Source organism: Thunnus thynnus, chromosome 1, assembly GCF_963924715.1.
Source record: "Thunnus thynnus chromosome 1, fThuThy2.1, whole genome shotgun sequence".
NCBI lineage: Eukaryota > Metazoa > Chordata > Actinopteri > Scombriformes > Scombridae > Thunnus > Thunnus thynnus.
In genome coordinates this window covers 26,928,096-26,948,828 of record NC_089517.1, presented here as the reverse complement: position 1 = coordinate 26,948,828, position 20,733 = coordinate 26,928,096, and the positions used below count along the sequence as shown (strand labels likewise).

General features: G+C 37.1%; 2 protein-coding genes and 1 long non-coding RNA gene across 3 annotated transcripts; all 3 read left to right on the top strand.

Annotated features, from left to right (window-relative positions):
• Positions 1–779: 779 nt before the first annotated feature.
• On the top strand, positions 780–1,250 carry LOC137185394 (uncharacterized). Its single transcript, XR_010928848.1, has 3 exons — positions 780–968; positions 1,051–1,124; positions 1,207–1,250. It is a non-coding gene; the product is annotated as an uncharacterized lncRNA (long non-coding RNA).
• A 328-nt stretch (positions 1,251–1,578) lies between these two features.
• LOC137188956 (uncharacterized) lies at positions 1,579–5,920 on the top strand (the record flags this gene model as incomplete). The annotated part of the gene is made up of 7 exons (XM_067598564.1): positions 1,579–1,747; positions 1,978–2,117; positions 2,229–2,379; positions 2,794–2,887; positions 3,016–3,094; positions 3,390–3,463; positions 3,570–5,920. Coding segments are annotated over 7 exons (1,302 nt in total), but the record flags the coding sequence as incomplete, so codon positions are not given.
• Positions 5,921–7,330: 1,410 nt separating this feature from the next.
• On the top strand, positions 7,331–20,320 carry LOC137185287 (uncharacterized). The gene is made up of 10 exons (XM_067593637.1): positions 7,331–7,470; positions 7,564–7,631; positions 7,731–7,857; positions 8,532–8,680; positions 8,910–9,055; positions 9,397–9,559; positions 10,574–10,667; positions 10,796–10,874; positions 18,310–18,383; positions 18,490–20,320. The coding sequence occupies exons 1-10, from the start codon at positions 7,457–7,459 to the stop codon at positions 19,082–19,084; spliced, it is 1,509 nt and encodes a 502-aa protein (XP_067449738.1). The 5' UTR covers positions 7,331–7,456; the 3' UTR covers positions 19,085–20,320.
• The last annotated feature ends 413 nt before the right edge of the window (positions 20,321–20,733 follow it).

The window sequence follows — 20,733 nt, the reverse complement described above, 5'->3', positions numbered from 1 at the left end:
ATAGTAATACCTCAATAATGATAATGATAATCCAATAATATACAGTGTATAATGTTGTGTAACTCTGAAAGAGCCTTTTGTGTATGATGAGAACTTTTACTTATGATACTTTTAGTATCTATTCTCTGTTGTTAATCTGTTGTTATGAATACATTTGTACTCCACTTGCATGCAGGATGTTACTTGTAATTGAGTATTTTTGCCTTATGATATTACTACTGTAGCGACTACTGGCAACAAAGTAAAAGTCGCTGAGAGGCAGAGGTTGGGCCTTGTTTGCTGTTTGTCTCACACGCTACCAAAAAGATTCGCTGAGATCAAAAAATAAGTTTCATAACTTTTATTAATGAAAAGGATCAACTTATTATAACGTGCACAAAATACACTCAAAATAATCACAGCGATCAGGTGCAAAACAGCGGTCAACAAAAAATACGGCGACCCACTCACCCTCTCTCTCTTTCATACCAGCCGGCATGCAGGTGAACAGGTGCTTATATTAACTATAGGATATCACCGCCCATATCCATGTGACTGATTATCAATCACCGTGATCGTGCAATAATAAATAAACCAAAATAACCCAAAATATAAAACAAAAAATTACTACTTTGCAATTCATTTAAACTTGAAAATTAATCCATTCATGGCTCCTACAACTACTTTAAGAGTACTCCAGGTATTCCAGTATCACTGGGTCTGCAGAGAGAGAGAGAGAGAGAGAGAGAGAGAGAGAGAGAGAGAGAGAGAGAGAGAGAGAGAGAGAGAGAGAGAGAGAGAGAGAGAGAGAGAGGTAATACCCCCTTTTCCTCTTTCATGTTCTCCTCTCTCATATAACCTTGACACACACACACCAAGACGACTGAGGGACTTTGGTGTAATATGTTTAGCGGATGTCGTTATACTGCATATTCCCATGTGAGAAGTTGCAGGGCTGAATCGTTTTCGAAGAAAATGGATTTAAAGAGGTAATTTTTAATAGTTAAAACTTCTCTGTTTGAGGTATCGCAGCATTAAAGACAAGTAAATATGTAATCACTTTGATTTCAGGCGACTTTACTATCGGGTGTATTTTATCCTGCTTTTTGTTTGGGGAAACATTTCGACTGCAGCACATCTCTCTGGTATGTATGGATATTTATTTTGAATAGGCTACATAATCTATTGAGACGATTAATCTCATTGGGTTCATTTCTGTTCGTGCAGGTGTTGAGAATGAAACCAGCTTAAATCTTGACTGTTCCAATGACGGCAAGAATTTGATGTTTTGCCACTTCCAGTCACTATTTGAGAAGCAGAGCTGCACTGAATATAACTTGACTATCAGTTACAAACTGCAGTGAGTTAGACTTCTTCCTTTATTGTGTCTCACTGGCTTCAGTGAAGTTAGCCTGCAGTATTCAAAGCGAATACTCTGTGAGCTTATCAGCTGTGGTTGCCAAATTTACATATTTACATACATATTCATCATAAGCCTATGTTGTTTATGATGTTTCTTTTTTAAAATATCATACATGTGGCTTCTGAAAGGGTTTTTGAATAAGTCCGAGGAGCCAGAAATGCACATAATCATATTTTATTCAAAGCAGGTTTTTTATCCACAGGGAGAAGAGCATCTTCCAGCAGTGTGACATTGGATGTTGTTGCTCTCTTGAATTGCTGTTTGTTTCGGGGGAGATTCATACAGCAAATGTTTCGAAAGGGGGAACAACTGTGGTGTCCAAAAACATCGACATCATAAAAAGCAGTGAGTTGACCTCTTTTAACTGACAGTCCATCCTAGGACAGCTCCAATCTTTACAGATATTCACATAAGATTTTTTTTTTTGTATTTTTTAGTAAAAGATAATATCTCTGTCACACAATGACAGTGTTTCTTAAACCTCTATAATGCCTGTAAATGTATTTGTGAATTAATCCAGACTCAGAGGATATGAGACATTTACCCTAATTTTTCTCATCTCTGTTTTTCTACAGTAAAGCCCAGGGTCCCAACAATCTCAGTAGAGGAAATCAATGGAAATTTTCAAGTTACATGGGATACAAACATGTCAAAAAGTTTCAGAGACTACATGAATATTATCGTGACTTACCATAAAAAAGGAGACTCAAAAGAGGTAGAAATGTCAGAGAAGTGTGGAATTAGAGTGGTATTCTCTTCCACTCTCCTCTTTTGTGGAAAGTTTTGATGGCACAACTCTCTTTTTATAATTCTCGTTTCTCCTCAGCAGGTATCTCGTACAGTTAAAGCCCTGAGGTCCTATGAAATACGAGGTCAAGACTTGGAGCCAAGTACAACATATGTGGTCAGTGTGAAAAGCAACATAAATTTGAGTGGCCTGTTCAGTGACAGTAGCAAGGAGTTGGAATTTACAACCTGTAAGTGTCATCTTTGCAGTCTTTTCATCACTTTTTAAGCATTTGACTGTATATTTTTTCTTACACTGTTAAAAAAGAAATGTAAAATACACACTTTAACACTGTATTTATCCTTTCCAAAACAGAAATGTTTTCAGTACCGCTGTTACACATGACAAGAAGTATATAATTTAATCTATTTTATTCTACTAAATTTAATTTTAGTAGAATAAGATGCTGGAAATCCTGCATAGTATTACAACATATACCATATACACAATCATGGATTCGACCTCGACAGAAGTGATAATGTCTACAGCTGCAACATACTTACAGAGTTTGGAAAGTAACATAAACTGACATTGTGGGTGCTGTTAAAATAACCCAAATCTGGTTCAAGATTTGAAGCTGCACACCAATCTTGTCACTTCACAGCTGCGTCCCGTCACGCCCTGCTCTCGGCTGTCATCATCTGCCTCAGTTTTGCTGCAGTCATCATCACCAGTGTTGCACTAGGCTGTTTTGAAATGTAAGTAATTTTGTCTGTTCCTTGTTTCCATGTAAGTACAATATTATAAAGCTGTAATTCCTCTGTAATGTTTGTATATGTCCTGTCTGTTTGCTGTTTTGTTGATTTATTTGTGCATTTGGTTTTAGATTAAAAGCAAAGTGGCGGGATACACTTTCCAAATGTCCAAATCCAGAACTTTTAGACATACATCCAGGCGAACAAAAGGTAAGACACCTTTTGATGTTGGTCAAAGAAAAAGCAAAGATGTTGTAACATGAAAAACACACAGCTTCTATTATTGTTTATCTGTTTATTTAACATCTTTCCACATTAACATTCAGCAAATCCTTGAAACTTGTAGATGTCAATTTAAAACCAAAGTTGTCTTTTTTCCCAACAATGATTACTTGAATACAAAATTTTACACTTAAACTCTTAATGCAATACTTTTAAATTGGTCTATTTAACTAAAATGTTTAAGATCTGAAGATTTTAATTCTTTAGATCCTTCTTGTTGCAGGTTTTAAAGCCATTACAAACCAACTTCTCTTCTGTCTCCATTGACACTGCTGTTGTAAATAACAGTGAACCACGGTTAGTACAGCTGCACTGGTGCATCATCAACTCAAGACATATCTAGAAGGAATTTTTCTTCAAGGTGTTGTGATTTTAAATGATGTTTTTGATTCTCTTTATTCAGGTTGATGGCATCACTGACAGAAAGTAGCAGTGGGATGAGTACCGGCTTCTCTTCTGCCATTATAGAACCTGCTGACATCAAGGCTGGCGTTCAGGATGCCCTCAGTAAAGCCTTCACCCACATTGGTCCAAGATCATCAGTGACTGCCCCTCTGCTCACAGAATCAAACAAAGACAGTGGTTTGCTCTCCGCTACCTACAATCCTTGTGTCACAGCTGATGACTTAAAGAATTCTCCTCAATCCACTGACTTTGACAACATGACCTATTTGATACGCATTCCCAGCTGTCAGATAATGATGAATAATTCTGAGATGTTTTGTGACTCTGCGTACCATCCCAGTGAAGGTGACATGATGACCTGTCCTGACAAGCAAGCACCAGTTTGTCCGGATCCTGTACAACAAAATATCATTTTACCACCAGTGGTTTCATCTCTTATGCCAACAGACATGTCGTATCAGTGCAGTCCTGACAAGAAAGTACCAGTCCAGGATGGTCAATGTCGCTCTGATGACCAAAGACCTTTTCTCTCTTTCATATCTGCTAACCCGTCTATACCAATGATCACAGACAGTGACTATCACAGTGTGTAGTATTGAGTCATTTTTAGGGGATTTCTGCTTTAATACACAAATCTGCAACATGACTGTTTTCAAGACTGTTTTATACATTTTTCTACTCTCGGTAATCTGCTTTGCACCTTATGAATGGTTAATTTTATAACTGTGTGCAATGTTTTGACTTCTTGGCTACTTTTGATGTGAAAAGTGCATAATGTTTCTGTATGAAATATAAAATCATCAAAATGTCCTTTGATAGAAACTGAATTCACCTTTTTTGGCACATTATTTTTATTCAAGGTCATGAAATATTATAATCCTTTAAACATATCAGGCCTCTAACATTGGACCATTAGGCCTGTAGCATTAGAACAAAATCATTTCAGTGATCTATGAGTTAAAAGGATATGTTCACAATTTGTCAAGTCTGTCTTAAAACAATAGTCAAGTTCCCAAACAGATTTTGCTCACTGTAATCATTCCTCCTGTTCATACTGATCAATAGAAGATCCTCTCCAAATGTGCTCAAAAGTGATAAGGGACAAAATCCTTAAAACCTTATTTAAAAGTTTATTTGAAGATAATATGATGCTTCAGTTGTTCAAATGAAGTGGATATCTGCCACAGTTAGTCTTTTTAGTGAAAAATTCCCCCATTGTGTCTCAATGGACAGTGTTTTCCTGTTCAGCTGCACTGGAAGGATTGTAACAAAAAGAGGGAATTTGGCACTAAAAAGACAGTAAATATATGAAATATATTGATTTGATTTGACTAATTTGGATGGCTGAGGCCTCATGTTAGCTTCAAGTAAACTTTTAAATGCATGTTTGTACGGAGGACTGTGGATTTTGTCCCCCATCACTTCCACTGACAGTGCATTATGAAGGGATCTCTTAATGGCCAGTATGAACAGGAGGAATGATCACAGCAAAAAACAAAAACAACAACAACAACAACAACAACAACAACAAAAAAAAAAGACAAAACATGTGTCAATGTTCATTTGGGCACCTGACTATTGTTTTATGTGGACCTGAAAAATTGTGAACCTGTCCTTTAATGGAGTTCATTTCTATTTTGCATTAAATAAGATAACTTATAGATCACTCAAAAGTATAAACAAAAAGAAAATTACTATTGAGAGGCAGGAGGTTGGGATTGTTTGGTGTGTGATGAATTGACCAGCTGGTACTGACTGATACACAGTAACCACTAAAGATTTTCAAGTTTAGATACTGAAAAAAAATATAAGAAATGTGTCAATTTACATATTTTGAGAATACGTGCAACTGAAATAAAGCATAAAAACATTTATTCACACATGAAATAAACATCAGATGTAAAATGTTTACTGTGACAAACAAAGATTTTTCAGTGAGATCACACCAGTATATCAATTGTCTTTTGTTGAACATGCAGTTAAATTCAGCAGTGAACACAGTGCACAGTGACTTTATCAGACAGGCCTGGATATTGAAAGTCATTGTGTGCAAAATGTGTACGTGACACATACATGTTGGCCAAGGAGCTCTTGCAACACTGAGCTGTTTTGTGAAATGCACCTCTTCTGCATTTGTTACTGTGAAAACTATTAATAGGAGGAACACAAAGAATATAATGATAATAATTTAATATAATAGTTAAACTTCAAAAGTATAATGGCAACATGACAACCTGTCACATTTTACTGTAACTCTGCCTCCACCTGATGGTCTGAAATGGATACTGCTGCCACAGTCACTTCATGTAGTCAGTCTACTTATTATACACAGAATATTAAACATGAACTTTTAAATATAATTCATAGAATTCTGAAGGCGTTTATTAGTTTCTAACTCTGGGAAAGTGGGAAAAATGGTAAAATTTTCCAAAACTACTACATCCCTGAACTGTCTCTTTAACCGAATCACACACATTTAGGCTATTCATACTATTAGGCTATTAATACTTTTTTAAAAATCTATAAATAATAATCATCCCAAATATTTGTATCCATGGAGACATGTTCCAGTAATCATCCTCATCCTCCATCTGGTCAAGACTTCCTAAACAGTTCTTGTCTATGTGTTGTAAACCAGAAGGGACAAACATGTCCCACGAGTAGACAAGAACTGTTTAGGAAGTCTTGACCAGATGTAGCAGGTCTCCTTGTGTCTGACCTTTGACCCCTGTGAGGATGATTACTGGAACATGTCTCCATGGATACAAATATTTGGGATGATTATTATTTATAGATTTTTAAAAAAGTATTAATAGCCTAATAGTATGAATAGCCTAAATGTGTGTGATTTGGTTCAACAGCGCAGAAACACATCAAACACCACCTTAGTGTGCACTTAAATCTGACCTTAGCTATCAAAAATACATGTTTATCCACAAATTCAGTATTTTTTAAATTTTGTTTGGGTTGCTCCATTTACAGTATTTTACTAAAATGTAGTGTCGGCTGAAGTGTGTACAGTACATCTTGTTCTATGTGTAGCCCGTCTACCCTCTATATTATGTAGATGGGGCCCTGAGTTCTTTATCCTAATTTCCTTTGTTATATTATCTCTGATTAATTTAATGTTTTTTGCTTGGGTCACTTTGGAAATCCTATACCTCTTGAATATAACTTATTGTGAGACCACAGTGTAACAAACAATTGAGTGTACTAACCCTTTAACACAGTACAATACCACACTCTAATATAAGTTGGTATAGAGTATGAAGGCTATATAGCTTTTAACCTCTGAAATAATAAACACACTCAGAAACCATTTAAAATTAGAAGTAATAATTTCCTCCTTTAATTCTAAACAAAATTAAATGAAAATAATATTAAATTAAATACCAGGAGTGTTCACTGCTTTTGTTTCACAAGTCACACAGCAGTTTTCCCTTTTTACCTTTCCAATTTTAAATTATATGCTTTTACTTGTCCACTGAATTATTTTAGTGACCAAACACACACACACATTATCACTCTATGCTAAGCCGGCAACAAGGATATAACAAAATAAAATAAAAGCGTTGCAGGCCTGATGCGGTGCTTGTGATCGTATGGACCAAAAACTTAGTGGTCGCTTCACTCAAGTTTAGAGCATGAAACAAATAAAGCAGTGTATCTATCACAGACAACTATTTATAAACATATTTTTAACTGGGCTACATATGCTCTGAGCAAACGGGAGTGGGACGCACTTCCCTTGAATCTGTTCCTCTCTTGAAATCTCAACATTTCCAGCTAACAGCTTTCCAAAGAAGGAAGACGCAGCAAACTGCACGACTCCTACAGTATGATCCGACTTGAGTTGGAGTGCTGTTTTCAAAGCATCGTTTCAGCATGAAGTTTAACAGGTGATCATGTTGGTGGAACTAGTTGTGTTACTTAAATCATGGAATTTTCTGGATTAAAGAAAAGAAAATAATTGATTTTCTGTTTGGTTTCAGGCGAGTTCGCGATAGGATGTCTTTGATCCTGTTTCTTTTAGGAAACATTGCCTCTGTAGCTCTCTCTGGTACGTATAACATGGACGCGTAGACAGTTTTAAATAGTCTTTTTATACAATAACTCATTCTCACGATCAGTCGTGTCGCATCATATGTGTTTCGTGTAGATCTTGATAATGAAACAGGCCTGAATCTTGATTGTACCAACGACTTAGAGGATTTGATGTCTTGTGACTTTGACGCACAAAACTGCACTGAATACAATCTGACTCTCTGGAGCAACGATGAACAAGGGTGAGTTACTGGTTTCTCCTTTTTCCTTTTTTCAGATCAGATCAATCAGATACACTAATAATTCATGTCACTATCGATTTGAAACGTATTTCTTTATTATTATTATTAGTTTATTTGTCATAGACGATGCAAAAAAACATTGTAACAGGTTAAAGTAACATGAAAGAGATGTATTGCATATAGAATTTCTAGCCAAGGTTAATTTGCGACCCCTGACCCTGGTTAGGCTTTTCTACTTAAAAATAGTCATAACATATCATTACCAGAAATACATGAGTTAAATAGAGCTCATAATAAATAGTGACATTCTCTATAACAACAGTACTTACATCACATAACAATAATTTACATGTGTTGCGTATGGTGTAATGTATGCATAATATTTATAGTTGCGTGTGTCCGTGTACATACTTGCATAGTCTGTATCAGTGTGCATGTATGTTTATCTGTATGTATCTGTTCATCTATCTGTGTACATGTCCATGTGTGCATGCACAAGTGTATGATCATTGATCAGTGATTGCAGGTTTGGTTTTGTTTCAGCCAGTGTTTCACCTTTTCATTAAACGTTTTCAGATCAGTTTGTATTTTTATATGTTATTAATTTCAAACAACTGAATCAGCCTGAGACGTAGCCTATAGTCACAACATGTTGTATATGATGTATTCAACAGGGAGCAGCACTGCATTACCAAGCAGTGTGACACTGGACGGTGTTGTTGCTCTGTCATAATGATACTTATACCAGGGGAGACTCATAACGCAACAGTTTTCAAAGGGGGCCAAAGTGTGGAGTCCAAAGTCATCAGCATCACAGCTAGTGGTGAGTTGACTATTTTAAAACTGTCCAACCCACAAAAGCCATTCTTCATATAAACATTTGTAAAATGTAATATTTCTCTCAAAACAGGGAAATGACAGAAGCAAGAGTACTTTAAGTTACATTTTCTTTGCAGGGAATTTCATTCTCTGCATTGAGTTACTGTTTAAGTCCATAAATCTGCAGCTGCCAGAAACAGACTGCATGAACTTTTCCTGTTTCTGTTCTACAGTAAAGCCCAAAGCACCAACAATCATCTCAGTGAAGGGATCCAACGGGAATTTTAGAGTTGAGTGGACAGCAAACACTAACAGTAACAGTCTCAGACGCAGCTTGAGTGCTCAAGTGACTTACCATAAGAAGGGAGACACAAAAGAGGTAGGAGAAGTGTCATAAAACGGTGACTTTACAGATCTTTTAGTGTTTCAGTCTGCTTTTCAAACACTTCAAATAAAAATGAGTGGCCATGCAGCTAAAATGCATGTGCTGTAGTAATGTGAATTTAGATGCATTGATGCATTTATATTGATGTACTGTGTGTGTTGAAGGTTTTAAAACTTATTTGCATCCAACTACTGTCAGGTTGCTGTTTACCAGTTTAAATGTAGACTTCTACTTTACCACTCAGTGATTATTATTTAACAATGGTTTGGTTGTGGAAAAAAGTAAAAGAAACTACATTTTCAAAATTCTCATTTTATTTCGTTTCTCTTCACCAGGTATCTGAAAATATCACAACAGCCATAGTTAATAGACCAAATTACTATGAAATACTTGGTGAACACTTGGAGCCAAGTACAACATACCTGGTCAGCGTGAAAAGCTACACAAGCATAAGTGGCCTGTTCAGTGACAGTAGTGAAGAGCATGAATTCAGAACTCGTGAGTGTTTTCTTTACAGTCTTTTTGTGACTTTTCAAGCAGTACACTGTATATTTATATTACTTGACTGTAGTCGTGCTCAACATACTGTACATCAAGCTGCTGTTCTTCACAAACATATAAAAGACAGAGTTTAATCATATTTTCATCCTTCAGCTTTTGTACAGACGTACATTAAATATATAATCCACATTCGGCTTTATCATTATATATGTTACCAAATCTCAACGTTTTTTTTTTTTATAGAACAAGAAATCATGGCATTTTTTTATTTATATAACAAACCACAATTTAATCAAGTGCCCATTATGTGACACCTGGGACCCCTGAAAACTCTAAAATCATTTTTTGGGAGTTTTTCTATTTGTATTTTTCTACTCCTGTAAACTCTGTTGTCATGTTGTAGCCAATTTTTAAAATCTTCTCCAAAATAACAAAAATGTCGTTTTGATGCTATTTGGTGAACCATGACAGCTTTTACTCCAGAATGAGGAAGTTTCACCAGACTGTTACTCAGTAACTACATCTGTTATCTGCTGTGGTATTAATGTCAATTCACACTGTCACGTCCCTGAGTCACTGACGTGGGCATTCACACAGTTCACACATTGTGACAAATGATGTTTTTAAAAATGTCCCCTGATGTTAATTTTGTAATTCTAGTTTTCCTTGTTCAGCATGACATTGAAATGTAGAGATCCAACATTTATTTCCATATAATTCACTGGTTGAATTATATGTCACTGGTTACACATTGTGTGTCACTGGTTACACATTATTCATTTACTGAACTTCTGTAATGAGGCATGTTTATTCAATTAAAAGGAAATGTTTAATCTCCAGGCATTTTTTAAAGACATTATAATGCCAACAGCTGTTGATACAACATGTCAACAGGCTCCAGATTTAAACACCGTGCACTTATCTCTAATTTCTCTCTCTACTGTATGTTAACTATACAAAAGAAGTGATTTAAAAAAAAAAAAAATGTATTTCAAACATGTTACTTCACAGCTGCCTCCCACAAAGTCCTGCTACTGGCTGTCATCATAAGCCTCAGTATTGTTGCAGTCATCATCAGCAGTGCTATATTTTGCTGTTATGTAAAGTAAGTCATAAAACTAGATTGTCTTTGTCTGGTTTCTTTGTTTGTAAAAAGACAAGCTGTAACTGCTGCTGTGTTGTGTTTACATGCTGTGTGTCATCTTGATGATTTATTTGTGCATTTGGTTTTAGATTAAAAGCTAAGTGGTGGGACTCAGTTGCCAAATGTCCAAATCCAGAACTTTTAGACATGTGTCCAGGTGAGGAAAAGGTAAGATAAATTGTGATGTTGGTCAAAGAAAAAGCAAAGATGTTACACGAAAAACACACAGCTTCTATTGTTGTATATCTGTTTAACATCTTTCCACATTAACATTCAGAAACTCCTTGAAACTTGTAGATGTCAATTTGAACAACATTTACTTGGATACAAAATTTTGGTAACACTTTATAATACAGCCCACGTTTTATGGTGTAACTTCCCATCATTTACCATGTAATTTCCCGGAACTTATGGTGTAACTTCCTGGTATGAATCCATACATATAAAATACTTTTCGGTTCTTACCGGTACTTAAATGTAGGTACAGTGGAAGAAAACAAAACGAGAAACAAGGGAGTAACAATTGGGGTTTTAAAATGTAACTTCCCAACCCGTACTTGTTAGGTGTTAGGTAATAAACAGTACCGTGCTCTTGGTTTAATATACAGAACAAACTATAACTCACTATATATTAAATAAAATACAGACATTAACCTTACTCCCTAAAGTAGAGTAAAATATGCCATCTAAGGTAACATATTCCTTCAGCATTTAATTTAAAACAGCATGGACCATGTGAGTTTACATTCTGGACACAGCAGTAACTTGTAACCTTGCCAAAGTCCGCCTAGCATGGTGGCTAATTAGCGATTAGCATAACTCGTGATTAGCATGCTAATACACATGAATTTGGTTGTTGACTTTGCCATAAGGCAGCCAACACATTATGATAAGACACACTATGTTGCACATCATAAATATGACTGCTCACCTAACAGGAGAATATGACAGGTGATTTGAAGCTAGTGAATGCAGAGAGTGAGCAACTGGCTCTTGTTTATATATAGTTTTATATATAGTTTTTGTTAAGTCATGACACGTTGCATGTTGTTAGATTGTGACATGAAAGGTAACAGAACCAAACAGCTAAGTAAGGATGGGAGAACATAATCCAGCCCACTCCCTGTTGTTACCATGTACTTATACGGTAACTAGTCTGTACCTACAGAGTAAGGACTGGGGAACAGTGTGAACGTAATAATACAGCCCGTTCCCTGTTGTTACCATGTACTTATAGGGTAACTAGCCTGTACCTACAGAGTAAGGACTGGGGAACAGTGTGAACGTAATAATACAGCCCGTTCCCTGTTGTTACCATGTCCTTATAGGGTAACTAGTCTGTACCTACAGAGTAAGGACTGGGGAACAGTGTGAACGTAATAATACAGCCCGTTCCCTGTTGTTACCATGTCCTTACAGGGTAACTAGCCTGTACCTACAGAGTAAGGACTGGGGAACAGTGTGAACGTAATAATACAGCCCGTTCCCTGTTGTTACCATGTACTTATAGGGTAACTAGCCTGTACCTACAGAGTAAGGACTGGGGAACAGTGTGAACGTAATAATACAGCCCGCTCCCTGTTGTTACCATGTACTTATAGGGTAAGTAGTCTGTATTTACAGAGTAAGACTGGGAGAACGGCACATATGTTGTGGTTTATGTGTAATTAAAGAATAAAATCATTTTTCATAACTACCATATTATTGTGTAATTAAAGATATACTATGTATATTATTACATTACTGTATTGTTATTTTTTCATCCTCGGATGGCAATACAAGCCTTTCATAGCTGTGCACTGGAGAGAGGTAAGATTGCCTGTTATGAGCTGCTGCAGTGCTGGACCAACATGGCTGCTAGGAGCCAATTTTCAAAAGCATAGACCCATTTCTCGACTTGTTCTATTCAAATTCATACAATGAAGTGGAATACTTAAGCATAATAAATCTCTTGAGTGTGGGTGAAGCTTGCCTGTCAAACACACATGTATAAAAAAAATGATTGTCATAACTGCCATGAGCAAAAACATTTGATTTAATATACACATGTAACATACTGATTCATGCGAGAAAGTTACACCATAAGTTCCGGGAAATTACATGGTAAGTGATGGGAAGTTACACCATAAAACACGGGCTGTATTATAAAGTGTTACCAAAATTTTACATTTAAACTTTTAAGGCAATATTTTTAAATTGGTCTATTCAACTAGAATGTTTGAGATCTGAAGATTTTAATTGTTTATATTCGTTTATTTGTTAGGATCCCCATTAGCTTTGCCCTAAAGCACAGCTAGTCTTCCTGAGGGGTGTACTACGAAGCAAGTTCAACATACTCAGGCTTTCTTTGTGTAAGCTGACTCGACAAACCATAAACTCGCACTCTGTGATAAGTGATATCACGACAGTGGTTACGAACTTTCTTTGTTAACTCAGGCTTTCTGCTTTGGGCTCTGTGCGCAACCCCATGAAAGGGGGCATTTGGCGCGTCATTTGACTCTTTTTCCGCACAAAATGGACCAATCGTGTGCTGCCTGCTTCAGAAAATCCTTTGGTGCGGGACTTTTTAAACATCATTGATTCTTTTAATCTTGTGAAGTCTGTACTTGGGCCTACACATGAACATGGTCACACACTTGATCTTGTTTTATCACATGGTTTGCCTGTTCTAACCTGGAGATCTGTGATGCTTTTTCCTCTGATCATATGCCTCTACTGTTTGAAGCTGCTGTTTGCTGTCAAACAGTTAAACCTTCCGCTGCTGCTCGCACATGTCGAGATATTAACCCTTCCACTGCTGCTCACTTCTCAGATGCCTTCAGTCGAAACTGCGTCCTGCCTGAATCTGTGTATGAGGATACGGAGGCTCTTAACTCATGGTTTCTCGACACCTGTCAAACTGCCATAGACATTGCGGCTCCATTAATGACCAGACAGCATAAAACGAAATCGGAGGCGGAGCCCTGGCTGAATGAAACAACCCGTGCTGCTGCAGGATTGTCGAAGAGCTGAGCGAAAGTGGAAAAAGGACAAGTTGCAAGTGTCTTGTCAAATGTTGAGGGATTACTGGCGTCATTACCAATCCACTGTGAAAGAGGCTAAAAGAAAATATTTTTCTGATATTGTCCTGTTAAACTGCCACAAGCCTCGTGTGTTGTTTAAAGTGATCAACTCTGCTCTGAATGCACCACAGAATTGAAGCCTCCCGGGCTGTGTGTGAAAAATTTCTTCACTTCTTCACTGATAAAGTCACTTCTACCAGAGCACTTATTTCACCTCCTGCCATTGACTCTTCAGTGTCTGTCCCCTGCTCTGCTGGGTTGGACACATTTGAGCCTGTGACCCTGCCCTTTGTTCAGGAGATTGTTGGTCATTTGAAGCCCTCAGGTTCTCCAAATGAAACTGTCCCGCCCCGACTTTTTAAGGAGGCTTTCCAGACTGTTGGACCATCTTTTTTCACAGTTATTAATAGCAGTCTGTCCTCTGGAGTGGTTCCTGTTCATTTTAAACATGCCGTTGTGCAACCTTTGTTAAAAAAACCTGGGCTGGATCCTACTGTTTTGGCAAATTTCAGGCCTATCTCTAAATTGCCTTTCCTTTCTAAAATCTTAGAAAAGGTTGTCTATTCTCAGCTCAAGGACTTTTTAAATGAACTAAATATTCTTGAGATTTTCCAATCCGGTTTTAAAACATTGCCCAGCACCAAATCAGCGCTTTTAAGAGTTTTTAATGACATCTTTTTAGCTACTGACTCTGGTCACTGTGTTGTCCTTGTACGTTTAGATTTGAGTGCAGCTTTTGATACAGTGGACCATGAAATCCTGATTGCTTGTTTGGAGCAGTGGGTGGGCATCAGTGGCACAGCACTTGAATGATTCAGGTCCTACCTGTCACATCGAACCTTCTGTGTCAGCCTTGATGACTCTGTGTCCTCCACTGCTCCCCTCTCACGTGGGGTACCACAGGGCTCTGTGCTTGGCCCTCTTTTATTTTCCCTCTATCTACTCCCACTTGATTCAATTATCAGGAAACATGGCATTTCTTTTCATTGCTATGCAGATGACAGTCAGATCTATGTCCCCCTAAAAAAAGTCAGACTCCTACAGTGTTAAGCCATTGCATGAGAAGCCATGGTCTTTGGTGGCACTTCTATGACCCCCCTGGATGATCTGGGTTCTTTGGCACAGTACCACAAGCCAACTGTGCACAATCTGGGGGTAAAAGTGGACACAGACCTTAAATTTGACAGCCAGATTAAAGCTGTGGTGAAGTCGAGCTTTTTCCAGTTGAGGCAGCTGGCAAAAATTAAACCAGTCCTTCAGAGACAGCACTTTGAGACAGTAATCCACGCCTTTGTGACCACTCGGCTGGATTACTGCAATGCACTTTACATGGGGGTTAGTGCGTCCTCCATTGCTCGTCTTCAACTGGTGCAAAATGCTGCTGCACATCTTTTAACTGGCACAAGCAAGTATGAGCACATTTCACCTATTTTAGCTTCACTCCACTGGCTGCCCATCCATTTTAGGATTCATTTTAAAATTATTTTATTTGCTTTTAAAGCCTTGAATGGCCTAGCCCCACCTTATCTCTCTGAGCTGCTGCACCCCTATACTCCCAGGCGCTCTCTCAGGTCAGCTGACCAGCTGCTCCTGACAGTGCCTAAAGCTAGGCTTAAGCTCAGAGGCGAACGAGCATTTGCTGTTGCAGCCCCAAAACTGTGGAATGGATTGCCGCTGCACATTAGACAGGCCTCCTCACTGTCTCATTTTAAATCTCTTCTTAAAACCCACCTCTTCTCTCTGGCTTTTGACACCATGTAGCGTGTTGCACCTTGTGTGAGCAGTGCACTTTATTTTATTTATTATCCTATTTTATTTGATTTAATCTTATTTGATTTTATTTGTTTTTATCTTATTTTATTTGATTTTATCTTATATTATTTGTTTTTATCTTATTTTATCTTATTTTATTACTTTTATCCCATTGTGTCCTTCATCGTTTTATTGTGTTCTGTTGTGCTATTTATTGTGGTTTTTTTTATCTTGCTGTGCAGCACTTTGGAAACCTTGTGTTTGTTAAAATCGTGCTATATAAATAAAATGGATTGAATTGGATTGGATAATAAATATGAGTAGAAGTTACACAGCAAAAACTACAAATCAGCATATACATAGCATCCTACAAATATGTTGCTCATAGGTGTGTCCTTATTTGCTTTTTAAACATTGATTTCTGTATTAATTCAGTCAGTAACAATAGTAAAGAATTCCATGTTTTTAGTGCTATATACTACTGTGCGTTTAAGGAAATTAGTGTTTGCCTTGGGAAGTAAAAACTGGCCTTCTGTTGCCTGTCTAGAGGCATATGTATATGACTCTAAACTGTGTTTTAATTAACTGTACTGATATGATGGAATTTTGGATTGTAAAACTTTCCATGTTGAGAGAAGAACTGCAGCGATCAGCCTGCTAATCAGCATGCTAATTATATTAGTATTTTACAGACACTGGAGAGCAGCTTGTTCTGTACTAGCTAAAATGTGCTTATCTTTTTTTGTAGCATTCACCCATATTATCTGGCAGTTATCAAGCTGCGAAAGAATAAGAGTACTTAACACAAGTTTAGTTAAATCAGGTGTAAGGTATTTTCTGCATCACCTTACTACAGCTAATGCCTTGCCCATTCTATTGACAGTAGTGTTGATGTGTTTTGACCAGAACATTTTGTTGTCAAGGGTGATGCCCAATAACTTGGTTTCCTTTACTTGCTGGATGGGTGTTTTATTTATAAAGAGTTTAAGCTCTGGCTCTCCTTTCTTTCTTTTCAAAGATCCACTTTCAGAAAATATCTAGCTCCCTGTTCAAGATGGCAGTTAAATCAGCAGGTGTTGTTGCTGATGCATGTACAGTAGTGTCATCTGCGTACATAGTTAATTTAGTATGTTTTAGTATGAGAGGTAAATCGTTGGTAAAAATGGAATACATAAGTGGGCCTAGGCAGCTCCCTTGTGGAACTCCACATTCCACAGACACACTATCTGAATAACTTCCATTAAAGAAGACTCTCTGTGATCTATTTACCAGATAGCTTCCTATCCAGGCAACTGCAGATGGTCTAAATCTTTAACACTCAAGCTTTTCAAGAAGAAGCTTGTGGTCAATAACATCAAATGCTGCCGTAAAATCTAATAGGACTGCTCAACATATTTGTTGTCCAGATCTCTGTACCAGTCATCTGCCATTTGCTCTAAAGCTGTGAATGATTTTTTATGTTGAAAATGGATAAGCTATTGTCTGTCCCATGTGATAATTCTCTCCTTAATTTATATACCTTGCTTCTGAAGTAATTATTCAAGTAATTTACAGTTTCTTTGGGTTTTGTAATAAAGGTACCCCCACACTCAATAAATGTGGGTTGTTGAGAGGTGTTTCTTATTATTTAGTGTACTCCAAAGCTTTTTCCCATCATTCTTTGTCCTGCTTAACCGTAGAGCATAATATTGTTTCTTTTTCTTATTAAGTTTTGTGACATAATTCCTCAGTTTACAGTATTTTTGTCTGTCAATTATACAACCACTTTTCTGCGCTGTTTTCTTTGCCTCGTTCCTCTGAGAGATATAGCCCTTTAATACGTCATCAACCCATGGCAGTCTACAAGACCTAACAGTCAGTTTCCTAACAGGGGCATGTTTGTTAATAATTGGTTGAAACTTTTTGAGGAATAGTTGTAGTGCTCCATCTGGTTCTTTTTCATTATAGATGTTTGACCAACATATATTACTGACATCCTCCAAGAAAGCTTCCTGAGAGAACCTTTTATAGGACCTTTTGTATACAACTCTTGGCTTAGCTTTGGGCACTTCACTTTTTCTTGCAATCGCTACAACATTATGATCACAACAACCTATTGGAACTAACGCAGCCTTGCTATATATCATCATATATCATATCATATATCATCTTCACTCAAGTAACTGTGATTGATACTCAAAATTGATACTCAAATGGCATGCGTCAGTTATGGTAACCAGTTGATGTTTTAAGGGACAATTATATGAAAGCCAGTCAATATTTAAGTCTCCTGTAAAAACAACTTCCATATTCAATTCACATATTTCATCCAGCATCTCACCCATAGCTTCTAAATAATTACGGTTTGAGCTTGGTGGCCTATAGCAGCAGCCCACTAAAATAGATTTAATGAGGTAAGTCTACTTGAAGCCATAATACCTCAATTTCATTACACATGATATCTTCCTTAACTTTCACAGGAATATGATTTTGAACATAAAAAGCTACACCACCCCCATACATGGTCCTGTCCTTTCTGTACAAATTATACCCTTGTATGCACACAGCTTCATCATTAAATGTTTCATCCAAATTTGTCTCAGATATTGCAAAAATATTAATTGTGTTTGAAAATAACAGATCAGTAATTTCATACTTTGTTTCTTAAACTGCAAATACTCAAATGGGCGATCTTCAAGCTTTTCTTTGGAAGTAAAGCAGCAATAGACATGAGACATGAAATGTATTTCCCACTCTTATTTTACCTTCATATGTTGTGTGTGTTAATGCATATATCCTTCTTGTTGCAGGTTTTAAAGCTGTTACAAACCAACTTCTCTTCTGTCTCCATTGACACTGCTGTCGTAAATAACAGTGAACCACGGTTAGTACAGCTGCACTGGTGCATCATCAACTCAAGACATGTCTAGAAGGATTTTTTCTTCAAGGTGTTGTGATTTTAAATGATGTTTTTGATTCTCTTTATTCAGGTTGATGGCATCACTGACAGAAAGCAGCAGTGGGATGAGTACCGGCTTCTCTTCTGCCATTATAGAACCTGCTGACATCAAGGCCGGTGTTCGGGATGCCCTCAGTAAAGCCTTCGCCCACATTGGTCCAAGATCATCAGTGACTGCCTCTCTGCTCACAGAATCAAACAAAGACAGTGGTTTGCTCTCCGCTACCTACAATCCTTGTGTCACAGCTGATGACTTAAAGAATTCTCTTCAATCCACTGACTTTGACAACATGACCTATTCGATACGCATTCCCAGCTGTCAGATAATGATTAATAATTCTGAGATGTTTTGTGACTCTGCGTACCATCCCAGTGAAGGTGACATGATGACCTGTCCTGTCAAGCAAGCACCAGTTTGTCCAGATCCTGTACAACAAAATATAATTTTACCAGCAGTGGTTTCATCTCTTATGCCAACAGACATGTCGTATCAGTGCAGTCCTGACAAGCAAGTACCAGTCCAGGATGGTCAATGTCTCTCTGATGACCAAAGACCTTTTCTCTCTTTCATATCTGCTAACCCGTCTATACCAATAATCACAGACAGTGACTATCACAGTGTGTAGTATTGAGTCATTTTTAGGGAAATTCTGCTTTAATACACAAATCTGTAACATGACTGTTTTCAAGACTGTTTTATAAATTTTTCTACTCTCAGTGATCTGCTTTGCACCTTATGAACAGTTAATTTTATAACTGTGTACAATGTTTTGACTTCTTGGCTACTTTTGATGTGAAAAGTACATAATGTTTTTTTTTTAAATTATTTATTATAACTGCTTCACATGACAACATGTGGAGCAGTTAATCTGTCACGTTTTACTGTAACTCTGCTTCCATCTGTTGATCTGAAAATGAATTCTTAAATGATTAATGAATCATTGACATGATTATCTTGTATAAATTGCTAAAATAAAATAAAATAAAAAATTATTTAAAGCAGGGGTTTTCAAGGTTTTCAGGTGGTCAATTCATGATTGATATTTAATCTCATAGACAATCACCAATTGAGCCAAGATAGATTGATATTGCTGTTCAACATACTTCAGACTACAGCCAATACATATAAAAGTTCTGTCTGAAGGCATTTATTAGTTTCTGACTCTGGGAAAGTGAAATAAATAAAATGCCCCAAAACTACTGTATCTCTGAACTATTGCTTTAATCAAATCACACACATTTAGGCTATTCTATGTGATCACCTTCTGATAACTCATGTAATAACTAATGTCATATTTTTTCATTTCCGTTCACTGAGCCTCCCCTGAAATGGTTTTTTAGCCCCCCTGGGGCGGCCCACCTCCTGCTATGAAAACCTCTGATTTAAATCTTTGAGACTGTAGAAATCCTACAGTATGAATTCAGCTGTTAACATGATATCATGACAAATACACTTATTTTATATTCATCAAATATGTTTGGATAAATTCATGTGTAATGTCACAAAAATGTTACTATTTACTGGGGACTAATACTTCTTTTTAAATCTTTGAATACCTAACAAATACTTAACCTTGCCTAAAGGAAGTGTAAAGACAGATCAGAGGTATGAAACATCTATTTAATACCAGGCAATAAGGACAATTTGTTATTTCTGACACTGGTTTTGAGCAGAGTACTGTTTTTGTAATGTGAAAGCTGCTGTGTTCTTGCCAGTTTCACCCACTGACACTGGTTTTGAGTAATGGGTATGGTCAAGTAGGGCAATGTAGCTCAGTTTTCATCTTGTTGTGTATCATGAATGAAAAAAGAGAATTAAAGTCTTATTCTTTATATTTTTGACACTAAAAAGTCTAAATTCATTGCTTAATACTTTGATATGTGAATGCTGGTGAATATAGTATTTGGGGTGAAGGGCTCAGTGCTACAATGTACATTTTGAACTCAAGATTATTTGCATATAGTGGTGAAGAAAATGTAGAAATGCATAGAATTCATTTTGTGGTACTGAACGGGCGACGGTGGGGGTGGGGGATGGGGGGGTCTCTACCTCCAGACTTAAAAATCACTGTTTCACCCCTGCATGTCCCACTAATGTATGAAAATATGTAACCCTGCAGCAGCACAGAAACACAACAAATGCTGTTCAAATAACAAGAACTGGTCCATCACAGCCTGTTCGCCTCAATGGAATTAAAGTTGAGAGAAAGTTTACAGTGTTTTACTAAAATGTAGTGTCGGCTGAAGTGTGTACAGTACATCTTTCTCTGAGGAA